General features: G+C 39.0%; 1 protein-coding gene and 1 long non-coding RNA gene across 2 annotated transcripts in view; one reads left to right on the top strand and one right to left on the bottom strand.

The window, feature by feature from the left end:
* The window catches only part of LOC112424447 (uncharacterized), a 69,343-nt gene that overhangs the window by 52,844 nt on the left and 894 nt on the right, over nucleotides 1-15,605 (bottom strand). The window contains exon 2 of the long non-coding RNA XR_011611227.1: nucleotides 14,917-15,015. This is a non-coding gene — a long non-coding RNA (uncharacterized lncRNA). The remainder of the gene's footprint in view (nucleotides 1-14,916; nucleotides 15,016-15,605) is intronic.
* The window catches only part of LOC105468868 (coiled-coil domain containing 81), a 48,264-nt gene that overhangs the window by 6,016 nt on the left and 26,643 nt on the right, over nucleotides 1-15,605 (top strand). The window contains exons 2-5 of the mRNA XM_011719345.3: nucleotides 4,880-4,941; nucleotides 6,338-6,494; nucleotides 11,450-11,706; nucleotides 14,241-14,320. Coding sequence (XP_011717647.2) covers nucleotides 4,880-4,941; nucleotides 6,338-6,494; nucleotides 11,450-11,706; nucleotides 14,241-14,320 — 556 coding nt within the window. The remainder of the gene's footprint in view (nucleotides 1-4,879; nucleotides 4,942-6,337; nucleotides 6,495-11,449; nucleotides 11,707-14,240; nucleotides 14,321-15,605) is intronic.

The following is a 15,605-nucleotide window of genomic DNA, read 5'->3' on the forward strand; positions in this document are numbered from 1 at the left end:
TCCTTAGGTGGGACAGAATGACTAAAGTGGACTGGAGTTGGTCATTTCCCTTCTCCCAGGTCAGTTAGGCTCGGATAATATCCCAGCAGGTTAGGCTCTGGTGAACTAGTTTCTTCTGAGGGCAGGTCATTAAGAACAACAGAGTGCTCTGGCATATTTAAAAATGGTAATGTTTTTCTTCCCCCCACCAGAAGCACAAGGAGATTTTTCTCTCCTATTTACTGGATATTTAGCTGTGGGAATCTGGTTGAGCTCTGGGAAGTAAACCTTCCCCTATGTGGGAACCCTCCCTCCATGACTGGGTTCCCCTGGAGGTTTTAACTCTTGGTGTTGTCCACACTAAGCCTCCAGAAATTTGTCAATTACACTTTGGGTTTTCTTACCCAGCATTGGTTCTTGATGCTGTTTCTGCATGTGCGTCTGTTTCAGGAAGCCATTCCTCCTGGTATTTGCATTTCTGTCTCTCTAATTTTTAGGGGCAGCAGTCTGCCCTGTGTCCTCCCTCATCTTATGGATCCAAGAAGAGTTGTTGATTTTTCAGTCCAGTCAACTTTTTAGTTTTTAGGATGGAGTGGTGACTTCCTTACATACAGCACCAAGAAATGGAAGTCAAATGAGAACTTTTAATAGAGAGTAAGGATGGAGGTGTGTGCCAAGAATGACTAAAGAAGGGATAATTTGAGCTGAGTTGTGAAGAACGAGTTGGAATTAAGTAGATGAAATGGATCAGAGAGGTAGAGAGTGGAAGTGAGGTGAAAATGATTTTGGCAAAGGGAATGACAAGGGCAAAAACTTACAGTGAGGGTATGATGTAAAGGAGCAACTGAAAGACAGTGGACTGGCTGCTCTGTAGATTTGGGGAGGGAGTGTATTCTAAAGCAGGCTAGAGAGAAAGGAAGGGGTCAAGTAATGCAGGGCCTTGTAAGTCATATTAAGGATGTTGACCTTTATGTTAAGCCTGATGGGAAGCCATTAAGTGTTCTGAGCTGGAGGTCAAGAAGAAGTTGAATGATGCGATCAGTTTATATTTGGAAAAGATCACTCCGGTTGCCAGGTGGGAAAGGAATAGGAGGGTCAAGAATACCTATAGCAATAGTCTTGGTGAGAACAAATGGTAGCTTGGTCTAAAACTGGTAACAGTAGAAATAGAGAGGAGTGCAATGAATGAAGGGCAACTTGGAAGTAAAATCTACAGATTATGGTGATGGACTGGATGTTAGGGGTGAGGGATAAGAGAAGTCTAAAGGATGACTTCTGAGTTCCTGGCTCATATAAATTAATAGATAGTGGTGCCATTCACTGAGACTGATATGCCAGATAAAAGACAAGATTTAAGGGAAGAAAGATTGTGGTTTTGGGCAAGTTGAAGGGCCTTTGTGTGTTATCTAAGTAGGCGGTTGGATAAAGGTCCAGAATCTCAAATAGGGGGTGGCAAGGAGTCTGGGTCTGTAAATAAACATTTGGGAATCATCTTCTGTGTGGGTGTGACTGCTGAAGTAGAGAGTACAGAGTGAAAAGAGAAGCAGCCTAGGAATGTACCTTGAAAAACCCTACCATTTAATGGTTGGGTTGAGGAGGATAAGCCTGCAAGGGAGACTGAAGAAATGGCCAGTTAGGAGAAAACCCAAATGAGAGTAGTAGTATAAAAGCTAAAAGGAGAGGTGCTTAAAGGGGGAGGGAGTGATCAATAGTGTCAGACATGGCTGAGGGCTCAGAATTAAATACGTTTATTGAATGTATTGACAAAGAGACCATTGGTGACTTCAGCAAGGGCTTTACTGGTAGAATAACAGAAGTCAAAGTCAAACTACTGTTTATTAACTTTCACAAATGATCTATTGCAACAAGGATGAAGATAAAACTCAGCAAAACACAGAAATTAACTTTCATTAGTGTATATATTCATCATTGCATATTCCTGCTGCTTCTGTATCTTTTAGCAAAGTTTAATATTATGTAATTATAGTGCTTAGAAGGCCCTGTCATCATTTTACAGATGTGAACTGGGTAAAACTTGAGTCCATGGAGGCAGGAAGGCTGTGGGCCTTCCACGCAGCACACTGTTCTTTCCATTGCATTATGCTCTGGGAATATGTTTCTTTGTTCAAATCATCCTTTACTATTCTGCTATACTATTCCATATATCAGTATTTTAATTTTAGAAGATAAGTTTTATAACATCAGGAAACATATCTGTTTTTTTGACATTAATGTCTTATTCAAGCATATAGTATTGTATAATTTACAGAACAGGCATGTAGTTTTTTTTTTTTTTATAGTGATCATATACAAGATACAGTATTCCTGTTACTTGGCACTCTGTTTAAGCATATGGTTTTGAGTGCATGGAATGGTAAGAATTTGAAGCCAAATGAAGGTTGAACTGAATATAGAGTATATGTCTAGGGATTAGTTCTTTATAAGAGTGATTCTTGGCACTTCAGTGTTTGATTGAAATAAGTAAGAACCCTGGCCTCCCTTAAAATATGAAAGTAGTATATCCTTCAATTTGCTTTTTAGACTTGATATTTTTCATTTTGAGATTTAATGATATCCTCTCTGACTCTTTGGGATGTCAGAAAAAGTCAAATTTAGAAATTACAGTCTGTAAGCTTTCCAAGTCTATTCCGATTGGATTGCAGGGGCCTAAAGCTTCCTAAGGCAAATGATATGCATAGTTTCCTTTCTCTTCAGTGAGAAATAGCAAATTTTAGTTTAGACTAATTAGTTCTGCTCTTATATAATGTTGTCTATTAGGCTGTATGGAATAAAACAATACAGTGGGCTTGAATATATTATCCAAATGAAGAAAGACAAAATCCTCAAATTTTCAATTAAACTCAGCTGAGTCTTTTCACTGGGGTTTTGTTGCAAACTATACACTTTCTTCTGGCTCTAATGAAATCATTTCATCTTCAGAGTAGTTGTTTTCCTAACATACGAGCTTTCAGAGGTGAAAGACTTTTAGAGTCATACATTTAACAATTTTGACTTAATAACTTTGAAAGTTCTCCATGTACATCTGGATACTGAGATTTTGCATTCGTGAATTAATGAAATGTTTGGTCATGATGAAAATTTTGATTCGGTATACAGTTAGAACTGGTTATTAGTTCTCAGCAGCCTGTAGTAGAATTCTATGGGCTGTGGGGGTGGGGAGGAGTGGAGAACAAAGTAGGGTGGGCAGAATAGGGGAAATGCCTGATTACAGAAAGTGATTAATGAGGGGCAGAATCTTGGCCCTCGTGCTCATTGGAGCCTGCAGCCCTAATTTTATTAATGGGTGAATTTCCATCACCAAACTTGATCCCAGATATTCATAAAAGTCACTGCTACTTTCAGCCATTAAACCTGCCCCTTCCCTGGCCTATTAATAAAAATATTTATAACTCTGATATACCAGAATTAAAAGATTGCACTCTCCGTGCTTTAGTTAGTGGTTTAAATTGTTAGAAAAAAAGATAAACCAAATAAACCAATAAAACAAGCAGTTTCCAAAGTAGAAAAAGGATTGGGCTTTTGTCACCAACTGCATCTATGTCCCCAAATGACAAGCTGGTTAATGTCACTGTTCTTGATTTTTTATTTTGAGAATTAAAACTTAACACTCTTGAGTTGCAAAGAGTTCTTAATTGAATAGTATCTTTGATAAACACATGATTAGGTTTGGAAGGGTGATGTTAATACAGATATAATTTTCTAGGCTTTGAAATATTAGTCATACCTACAGTATAGGTTCATATCATACATTAACACTTTAGTTATTGGCAACTACCTGTTTTTCTACCACAGTTTTTTGAGACACAGAACAAGAAGATAAACTTGGAAGGCTTCCCTCCAATCAGTCAAAATTGATAGTGCAAAATGTATGCATTAATTCAAAGTAAAGCTCCTTGTCCTACTCAAAGTGTGTTTTTAAAAATTATTATTTTAGGCCGGGCATGGTGGCTCATGCCTGTAATCCCAGCACTTCGGGAGGCCGAGGCAGGTGGATCACCTGAGGTCAGGAGTTGCAGACCAGCCTGGCCGATGTGGCGAAACCCCATCTCTACTAAAAATACAATTAGCAAGGCATGGTGGCTGGTGCCTGTAATCCCAGCTACTCAGGAGGCTGAGGCAGGAGACTCGTTTGAACTCGGGAGGCGGAGGTTACAGTGAGCCGAGATCGCACCACTGCACTCCACCCTGGGCATCAGTGACACCCTGTCTCAAAAAAAAAAATTTTTTTTAGACATATTATTAGTATTTGTTATTTCCAGAACACAGTAGATACGAAGCAATGACTTATGACTGGTCCAGGAGCCCACAGAGTACTAGTAGCACAAGTGACAGCTGGTAGCTTAGCAGTGAAAAATGAAAATAAAAAGCAGATTTGAGGATTTAGCAAAAATGGAAGTGTAGGAAAAGTTAATGTACACAAAACAGCCTTTCATGCCTTAGTGGCCTTTTGCCTTATTCCTGTGTTATGGAATGGCGTGAGAATGAACGTTCTTATTAATCAGATGGCACAGAGTAGACACCCGATAAACGGTTGCTGAATGGGTCTTTAAGAAAAGGCTGGGTTATACTTGATTAACTCTCTTTATAGAATAAAGAAAAGGGTGTGACAGAGTTCCCTTTGCTGTAGAAAGATTTTCTTTAAAAATTTATTATTATTATTATTTTAAATCACATCTTCCAAACTTAAGGGAGTAAACCTTAGCTACCAAGAAAATTAACTTTTGGGAATAGCCTTGTTTTTTCTTAATTGTAAATTAATCAGGAATTAGTGTCATTTGTTTCCACATTTCATATTTACATTTTTATTTATTAGCACTAAGATACTACCACATGGGTGGTCATATAAATTAAATAATTTCTCATTACTTTTCAATTTCAGAAGTCTCTATTATCTGGGGGAATGTATCAGAATTTGTGGGACGGCAGTTAACTCTGCACAAGGTAATATTTATTAATTTATTAATAAATTAAATTTATTTATTAATTTTAATGTAGGCATCTAAAGGATCTTTCCTCCATAGTCTTATATAATGTTGCTGGGAGCAGGGCAGTAGACTTTAGAGCCATCCCATTTAACTTCCAGTCCTGTGATTTTATGATGCTCATGCTTCGGACTTGTGGGTAATAGATGTAACAAACATGAATTTTATTTTTAGGTAATGAATTTGTAAGTTCTGCTCTTCTAGTGTTACAGAGTGTAGTGCTGATCAGCCTGGGTGTGTGTAAGGAAACTAGATGAGTTCTGTTTGTCTGTGATCTGATAGTTCCTGGCATAGCTGTAGAAAGATATAACGCTTCTTGTCTTGCCTCCTTGCAGGGAATGGATTTTAATTGAAATAGAAGACTTACCAAAATGAGAAACTTTGCCCAGGGCTGGACCGTTCCCTCCTGTTAAGTCTTGGCTTTAGATGCCATAAAACTACATGGAGATTTGGGGATGAGTTTGGGGGAAGCTGGGAAGTTGTGAAACTTTTATACCCCATTCAGAGGTCCTACTGTGAGAGCCCTTGGGCAGAATTCATACTTCAAATTTATTTTGTTTGGCTTGAGAATTTGCATTTGTTGTCAGCACTTAAACTTGGGAGAAATTATATAATGTTTTGGATTTTTCCCCTCCCTTTCATTGAAAAATCAGCAGATCTAATGATACTAGTCTTCCATTACTACGTGGTGACACATTTGGAGCTCAAGATGTGTTCTTCCCTTTAGATGGGGTGTGCAGTCCATAGCCATCACATTCCCTGGCTGGCTACTTTCACTCTCTTGCTTTCTTTTTTGGCTCCTATAGGCATTTGAGTTTGTAGTCCTTGATATATGATATCTCCAGGGAAACAGAAACCCAGTATGAGAGCTAAAAACATTTGCTTCTACCCATCAGCCAGGATCACTACATTGCAGCATATGATTTGGATGCTGGGTTGTCTAAGTGGCAGACATAAAATCTAAAAGTAGGAATGAGAAAGCAGAGATTCTCATGCCCTCTTAAATTCCTCTAATGGCAGATGATTAAAATTTAAAATGTCACACAATTTAGGACAGGAGTAATCTTGGTTAAAGATTAAAAGATGCTATGACATTCACACAAATTTTCTTAGCCTTTTGATGATACAGAGATGAGCGATCTGATGTCTGTAAATCATCATGGACCAATATATTACATTTTATACTCAGCTTCTTTGAAAACTTAGAATTATAAAATGCTATCACTCTGAAGAGTCCTAGAGATCACTGAATTTTTAAGCCCTAAGCTTACTTCTCTTCATGTTTTTTGGATAATAATATTAAAGATTATTTTTTCTTCACTCCTCCAATGATTTTTTTTTTTTTTTCCTTTCAGGGGGTTCAGATTCCAGGATTTGGAACTTTCACTTTCATGAGACAAAAACTTGAGGTGGGAAACAACAAATTTATCTTAATCCAGAGGCCTGTGTTTATTATGGCGGAGAAGCTAGTGCAGATCCATGGACTCAAACAAAACAAAATATATACTCCTGGTAAATAATTCTGATATGTAGGATTTTCCCAGAAGGTTACTGTCCTGGGGATTAAAAAAAAAAAAAAAAAAAAAAAAATGAAAGGGCAAAGCATAGCCAGTGCTGCTGTCTTACCTTCTGATTTGAGGAACTCACTTTTCATAAGGTGCTTTTGGCACAGGGAGGGGCCAAAGTGGAAAAATAATAGAGTCTTCCTGAAGGCTATTTTAAACCCCAGTAACCTAAGAGGTAGGAGTGAAAAAACCTGATGTAACGTAACAGAAAATTTATGTAAAAGCCACACCACAGAGCTGTAAGCCCTTTATTTCAGATCGTAAGAAATTAAAAGTGGTTATAAAGAAGAGAAAGTTAATTAGGATTTCTGGTTGGGAGAACTACAATCAGTATCAGCTGTCAAAAAGATACCTTTCTATCATACGTATAATCCAAATCATTAAAATTTGAAAGTTAGAAGTTGAGTAATTCCATAAAGACTTAATGCATACCTTACATACCTTTCTCACACCCTAAAGCCAACCTCCCTGCCTCCCTCCCTCCCTCCCTCCCTCCCTCCCTCCCTCCCTTCCTTCCTTAAATATTGATTGAGAGCCAACTATGTGTCAGACCTTGTTCCAGGTGCTTGAGACATAGTGGTAAACAAAATAGGCATAATCCCTGCCACAGACTGCTTTAGTGTGTGGGCTTCCTAACACCTCCCTTGGTTACTTAGCAGCCTTTGGGTGCATACTTTCTGATTCCTGGCTGTGTTCCTTTTGACCTTCCTGATTGTCCCCGCCCCCTGCATCAGACTCACACCTGGATGAATGGAGACAGTCTATCTCCGATGGCAACAGGCGAAAAGGCTGTAACTGTCCTCTAAGTTAATGTTCCTAAAAGTTAATTTTCAGAGTCACTTGAGTTAACTTTCTACTTTCAAAAGAATGATATATTAGAAGAACAAATGCCAACAAACCATACTTAGAATTTCTTAGGTATATATTCAGTATGGTGGGCCTGATGAACTTTTCAGCTATTTTTACCTAGAGTTTTTTTTTTTCTTTTCTTTTTTTCCCCCTTTCATGGGAACAAAAAGAAATACCTAGAGTTTTATGTCAGAAGAAATATATCCTATTTCATCAAAAACCTATCTAAGAAAATGAAAATAAAGCTAACATTTTTGCAAAAACATCTGTGCCTTAGAATTAAAGCTCATTTTCCATCTTGGATCTTGTACTGTAGTCCAAAAAAGTAGTTTAGATCTAAAATTGTATTTTTTACTGGGTGAGGCAATTTCAGAATTAGACATATATGACTGAATTAGTTCAAAAGAATAATTCTAGGCTGGGCATGATGGCACATGCAATGGTGGCACATGCCTGTAATCCCAGAATTTTGGAGGCTAAGGCGGGAGGATCACTTGAGGCCAGAAGTTCAAGACCAGCCTTGGCAACATAGCAAGATCCTGTCTCTACAAAAAATTATTTCAAAGAACTTAGGCGTGATGGTTGACACCAGCAGTCTCAACTACTTGGGAGGCTGAGGCAAGAGGATCACTTTAGCCCAGGAGTTGGAGGCTGCAAAATAATAATAATAATAATAATAAGATAAATAGGGAAATATATAAAAATTTAAAACCCCCAAAGAAAAATTTCTGTCTACGTTTAGCTTTGGGGTTATGATTCTTCATTATTAATTAACTAGGTAACTGTATTTGTTCTCACACTGTTATAAATAACTACCTAAGACTGGGTAATTTATGAAGAAAAGAGGCTTAATTGACTCACAGTTCTGCAGGCTTAACAGGAAGCATGGCCAAGAGGCCTCACGAAAGTTACAATCACGGCAGAAGGCAAAGGGGAAGCAAGCACATCTTACTATGGCGGAGCAGGAGAGAGCGAGCGCGAAATGGGGAGGTGCCACACACTTTTAAACCATCAGATCTCATGAGAACTCACTCACTATCATGAGAACAGCAAGGGGGAAATTCACCCCCATGACCCAATCGCCTCCCACCAGGCCCCTCCTCCAATTAGACATGAGATTTGGGCAGGGACACAAATTCAGACCATATCAGTAACTAAGCAAACATTTTATAGGGGTTTTTAAATATGAGTAAGACATAGTTCTTTTGAATCTAGTATAGATAATTAATATACAAGAAATGGGCTGGGTGCAGTGGCTCATGCCTGTAATCCCAGCAATTTGGAAGGCCGAGTCAGGCACATCACAAGGTCAAGAGATCAAGACCATCCTGGCCAACATGGTGAAACTCCATCACTACTAAAAATACAAAAAACAAGCTGGTTGTGGTGGCATGTGCCTGTAGTCGCAGCTACTCAGGAAGCTGAGGCAGGAGAATTCCTTGAACCGGGAGGCGGAGGTTGCAATGAGCTGAGATCATACCACTGCACTCCAGCCTGGTGACAGAGTCTTAAAAAAAAGAAAAAAAAAAGAAATGATGAAACATGATTAAGTGCTATAAAAGCCGAATTGATCAGAACTGGATCAAATGCTATGACGCTCAGAGGAGAGCATGCCTAACTCTGCTTTAGGAAGATGACATGTAAAGACGTCTTAAAGGATGATAGGACTCTGTGAGCAGAGAAGCTGTTGGAAGGTATTTCATGAACAATATTAACAAGTCAAGAATATAGGAAAGAATGAAGCCTGTTAAGGAAGTAACAGGTACTTCTGTACAGCTGAGGCATATGATTGTGAAGGCAGGCAGAGGAAGATAAGATGAAAATGGTAGGTAGGGGCCAATTATGAGGGGCCTTATATGGTGTGACAGGACTTTATAATTCATCCTGTAGGCACTGAGGAGCCATTGAAAGTTTTTGAGCAGGGAATTATCTGTACAGATAGGATTAGTTTAGAAAGATACTCTTTTCAGTTACAGTAGTTTGGTAAAATGCAGTAAAAGCCTGAATGAAGACAGTGATCATCAGGAGGGGAAGTGAGGGTATCTACTCATGAGACATTACTCATGAGACATTTCAGATGTAGAACTGGTATGGCTTAAGTTGAGAGTGGCGGGTAGGAAGAGGAAGGAAGGCGTTTAGTATGACTCAGATTTTTTGGTTGGAGAACAGATGGATGCTCATGCTATCAACTACCTTTGTACAGAATGAAGGGGAAAGGTGGATTTTGGTGGTGGATAAAATAGTGAATTTGCTTTTGCACATGCTGAATTTGAGATACATGTGGGGATATTTAGGTAGAGGTGATTCCAGAGCTTAGGAGAGGGGTGGAGACTAGAGATCAAGATTTGGATGTTTACCTTGGAGAGGATACACACTCAGCAGAAGAGATAAACAAGGACAAAATCCTATAAAACAAGTAAATCTCAGTATCTTATAAGAAGTAGAAGAGGAGGAAAGCCAGCAAAGGGGGCCAAGGAGGACGAAATTGGAGAACAAAGAGTGGTATCATGTATACAAGGAAAAGAAAGGGCATGGCTGGCAGAAGTTATAGGGAGGTCATGAGAAATAATATTTGCAAAGTATCCATTGACTTGGCAATCATGAGATGACAGTGTCCTGACTCAGACGAGTGGTCTGAAAGACAGATTGCAGAGAGGCAGCAGACAAATGGGAGGGGAAAATCCGGAGGCAGGTAAGACAGCCTTCTTTTTAAGAAATGTATATTTTTTAAAAAATGGAGGGAGGTGGTTGGAATTACTGTTAAATTGTGCAGGAGACGGCAGGCTGATGCAGTGAAGCTTATGTCTTGTTAATTTTCATCGTTCAGCAGTGGTGGACATTTGAAAGCATATAACTCATGCTTACTGAGTGAATCTTTAGAATATTCTTATCTATGTCCTATTTATCAGTGAAGCTTGTTGTTGTCTCTCTTTGGCTTTGTCATCTTTATTCTCTATGCTAGTTATCCTTTTTCTGACTTGTGAACCTTATATTGCTCCTACATCTGTTCTAGTTGAATAGATCCTGTGCTTCCTTCAAGCTAGATATAATCATATTCCTCTGAAATGTCATATATGGGCTCATTAGAGAGGAAAAGCTTTCTGTGAGTCATTCAGTCTGATGCCCTTGTATAAGACCCTATTTCATTTAAATGATAACTTCTAGTGAAGATGGTTCTCTTTTCAAAATATTTAACACTTGTAGGTATTTGTAATCATGTAAAAATGGCATAACTGGAGGAGATAGGCAAATATATCAGTTAATTCTTGTACTGCTATAAAGAAATACCTGAGACTGGGTAATTTATAAAGAAAAGAGGTTTAATTGGCCCATGGTTCTACAGGCTGTACAGAAGTATGGCTGGGGAGGCCTCAGGAAACTTACAATCATGGTGGAAGGCAAAGGGGAAGCAGTCATGTCTTACAAGGCTGGAGCAGGAGTAAAAGGGAGAATGGAGGGAGGTGCTACACACTTTCAAACAACCAGATTTCATGATAGCTCACTCACTATCATGAGGACAGCACCCAGGGGAATGGTGTTAAACCATACATTAAGGATCCACCCCCATGATCCAATCACCTCCCAATAGGCCCCACCTCCAACATTGGGGAATACAATTCAACATGAGATTTGGGTGGGGACACAGATCCAAACCATATCAGCAAATATTGCTCCAGTATGTCCTAAAATATAAGGGGGATGAAAACTTTAGGAAACCCTCTGAGGAAGAGAATTAGTTATTATATGTGTCCTGCAGAAAATCAAAAGCTTGTCCACAGTGTTATTTAGAAAGCTAACTGTTCTTATTTTGAGCATTGAACTTACACTTTTAGAGAACACTTTGAGAGAAATACTTTCAGAAAATTGTACTGATTAATATGTTAGTAACTACTTAATTGTCTGCAGTAATATTATTACATTGGGTACAACTAAAGGCTTCATCCAGAAGGTTCTATTTTAGGGTATTGAGAATCAGATAATTATTTGTGAGTGTGTATATATCCTTATCGTAATCACCACTTTCTCCCACCCCAACTGTCTTTTCTCCTCTAGGTGATATCCCAATTGTTCCACTTAATTTTGTCATGATATCCCTGGAGGGTCCATTTAACAGAGATGTAGTGGAAGGATGTGTGAAGGAGACGTTGCTTTTTTTATCGCGATCCATTTCCATGAAACAAAATGTGGAGTTTACATTCAAAGGAATTGGGGTCCTCATGATCAGAGACAACAAAGTGAAGATGAGGTTTTATAAAGACTTCCTTTGTACCATGGATGGAAGTGGGGCTTTGGCAAAGGCCCTAGCAAACGTAAATTAATATTTTCCTTCTCCTAAGTCTTCTCCTAATTGTAGTTCTGATTTATCTATAGGTGTGTTGTAATTAAGAAAAATGAAGATTGACATATTTGGGTGACAGTTACCTGAAGTACATGGAAGTGCTTGTTTATACTTGATTAACTCTTTGACAAAAAGATTAGGAAGGCAAACGAACATTAAGAGTCAAAGTCAACTGAGGGATATAAATAGTAATGGAAACTCTTCAAATTCTGAACATTTTATGGTATCTTATAGGTTTTTTGTTTGTTCGTTTTTTGAGACAGAGTCTCACTCCATCACCCAGGTTGGAGTGCAGTGGCATGATGTTGGCTCACTGCAACCTCCATCTCCTGGGTTTGAGTGATTCTCCTCCCTCAGCCTCTCAGTACCTGGAATTACAGGTGTGCGCCACCATGCCCAGCTAATTTTTGTATTTTCAGTAGAGATGGAGTTTCACCATGTTGGCCAGGATGGTCTTGAACTCCTGGTCTCAAGTGATCTGCCCGCCCTGACCTCACAAAGTGCTGAGATTACAGGCATGAGCCTCCGTGCCCAGCCTATAATTTAAAAACGTCTTCCACATGTATTATTTCATTTGAGTCTCGAAATATACAAGCAGCATTATTATCATCCTAATTTTACAAGTGAGAAAAGTAGGGGCTCAGAGAGGCTATGTGGGAATCCCAAGGTGAACTAGAACTGGAATTCAAGCCCAGACTTCCTAACCACTCAGTTTTTGCTAGTTCTACTATTTTACTTTTTTAATGTTGGTTCGACTATTTTATTTTAATGAAAGTCTGTAACAAAATTTAATTTGAGTCATGGAGTTTTTGAATCTTTAGCTTTTAATATGGCATGTTGTAGAAGAAATTTCCTAATTGGCATCATTATTGTCAACCATTAAGTAGCTGGTGTGACCTTCATGCTAAGCTGGATACAGCAGTTTAAACAAATGACATAGTCAATCTACAGGATTTATTGAATACTTAGTGTGCCTCAGGTATTCCTCTGGGAACTAACAAAGTAGACATGAATGAATTGAATTATTATGGAATGTGATATAATCCTATATCCCATAAAGCCAAACCCTTCTTTTTTTAATGAAAAAGCTATTGTATCATCTCGGTCTACCCATTTCTCCTTTTATGAAGCTTTGGGATAGGGATTTATGAAATGGAGTTGTGCATAATGAAACTCCTGGGGTTTTTTTACACAATCTGGTTTCATACAGGATTGCTAAAAGGATTGCCAACCCTGTGTGTGGAAAGTGGGAAATAAATGCAGGAAAAACCCTTGCTTTTCCATGAAAATGCAAGGCAAGGTTTACAAGTCTATAAGCAAGGCCAAAGTGGCTAGCTCATCTCTAACCCTCAGGGATTCTGCAGAACTTTGTAGCTTCACTATGTGTTTAAAAGAGAAGATAGCATTTTCCTTGACCTGCTGAACTCTAAAGCACATCTTTTAAAGAATGGAAATTTTCCAAAAGAACTAGTCCTGAGAGATACTCTGAAAAAAGGGTTTGGAGGTCAAAGCTGACTGAAAACTGCTGATTGAATCAATAGCCCTCACGGACAGAGGGACAGAGCACATCAGCATGTTAAAGGAGCTGAGAAGTCTGGTTGGAAAGCAGTCAGTTTAACTGCCTGGATGTATTTAATCATGGAATTCTAGGTTAATCCAATATCTCATTAGCTCTGTAAGACACATTTTGGAAAACTGCTGTAAAGTGGTGTCAGTGAAAGTTTATTCCCAAATGACCCGTAACTTAAAACATCTTGTAGAGTAGTCCCCTTGGAAAGCTGTGTGCTTATTTCAATGATGCTGCTTTTATTAGAAATATTTTCTATACTTCTTTGTGAGAATTCCCTTCAAAGGCTTTTGTAAGGGGTAGTACTCATGCAAAAATAATCATTTTATATATTATTCTACAGTAAAAATGTGACAATGTGACTATTATGTTTATAGTTATATGAGAATTAAAATAGCCATTTGTTCAGTATTTACTATGGGCTAGCTACTTACACAGAGGACCTCATGGAAGTGCTATTAGATCCTTTTATTATCCCCAGAAACCTAGTGCCTAAGGCCACATACCTGTTAGCAGTGTGGGGATTTGAACATGAGCCCACCTGACTCGAAAGCTTTTCTCTTAATTGCCTAATTTTAGTTATTTGGGTCAAGAGTGGAATTAGACAGCTTGCTCACTTTCCATGTATTTTTACAAAGTCTGCTATCTTCTTAAAGATATCTAAAAGAATCTGTCAAGCCTGAAGGCAATTCCCAAAAAGGAAATGGTTTGAGAAAAGGCAACCCCAAAATAATTGCTGTGCAGTTACCCAGGGTGATTACTTTGATGAATGAGATCATTCCTCATTGGATTTTTAAGCTCTGGACTTTTAAGCGCTAAACATAAACAACAAGAAAAGTATTGTTGTAGCCTTGCCTATGAGACAGCCTGCAGTTTTTAATTTGTCTGAGTCCTGGCCGGCAGCCTATATGTAACCTTGCTCTGTTGCTGTCCTCTAGAGGCCTGGCACTGTGGACTCGGTGTTGTCCAGCAGAGAGGCCTTGAGGAAGTGGCCCAGCAGTGTGCTTGCGTTTCCAAGGTAAGTGCTTTGCTTCATGGGTTCCTCCAGGCACTAGCACTCCTTGCTGATCTGCTGATCTCATTGGGCGGTATTTCTCAATGTTTTGTAGCTCATGCTCCTTTTAATGTATTCTCTGTCTCTCCCTCTCTAAATGCACCAACAAAGAAGAGTTTATTGCATACACTTTCTGTAGTTAAGTTAAATAACAATGGATATTTATTCTTTTTTATCCTCCCTCACTGAGACAGAGTATTGCTGTGTCACCCAGGCTGGAGTGCAGTGGCATGATCTCTGCTCACTGAAGCCTCTGTCTCCTGGGTTCAAGCAATTCTCTCCTGCCTCAGCCTTTCGAGTAGCTGAGATTACAGGCGCACGACACCATGCCTGGCTAATTTTTGTACTTTTAGTAGAGATGGGGTTTCACCATATTGGCCAGGCTGGTCTCAAACTCCTGATCTCAAGTGATCCATCTGCCTCGACCTCCCAAAGTGCTGGGATTACAGGCATGAGCCACCTTGCCCAGCCCATTTATAAAACTACCCTTGGCTCCTGGAAATTCTGATACTACCTTCCATCAACCTTAGTCCCTGCAGTATTAGTAAAACTCTTCTCACCTGCTGAGCTTTCCCCTACTTTGTAGCACTTCTTCTGCCCTAGCTGCTGCTTCTTCCTTCAGTTCAGCCCATTTCCTGTCAGAGCTTGGATTTTTACCACTAAACGAGTTAAACAGGTAAGTTAGAATAAGGAAACAGCTTTACTCCATGAGCACAGTGGTTGTTACTGGTGGTTGCATATTACTTCATTTAATCTTCACGACATTCATGTGACATATGTATTATAATTCTCCATTTTATCACGATACAAAATTAATTTTAATTTTTTTCTTTTACATGAATGAAGCAACATGGTGCACTATTGAGAACACTGGAGTAGGAGTCAGGAGACTTCAGTTTTATTTCCAGTTTGGCCATCACTTATTCATTGTGTGCCCTTAATTATGTTAATAATCTTAATTGCTGTGCCATTAACCACTGTGCATTTCAGGTGGAGGAAGTTTGGGGAATAACAACTAGCTTCCTAAAGCATTCTTACTTTAGGAAGTATGAGTACAGTATAAAAGTATGAGAATTTCTCAGATGTTTTGAGTGTGACATTCTCTTGTGCTTGTTGCTTTGGAACAATCCCCTCCTGGAAGAGCTGTTTGACAAATACCTCAGAAGATTCAGTGTGAAGTCAAGAGTAAGCCTTAGAGGTTGTTTTCCAGCCATCTCATCTTGCACATGAAATGGCCATGCAACTAATA

Source organism: Macaca nemestrina, chromosome 12 (assembly GCF_043159975.1).
Source record: "Macaca nemestrina isolate mMacNem1 chromosome 12, mMacNem.hap1, whole genome shotgun sequence".
NCBI lineage: Eukaryota > Metazoa > Chordata > Mammalia > Primates > Cercopithecidae > Macaca > Macaca nemestrina.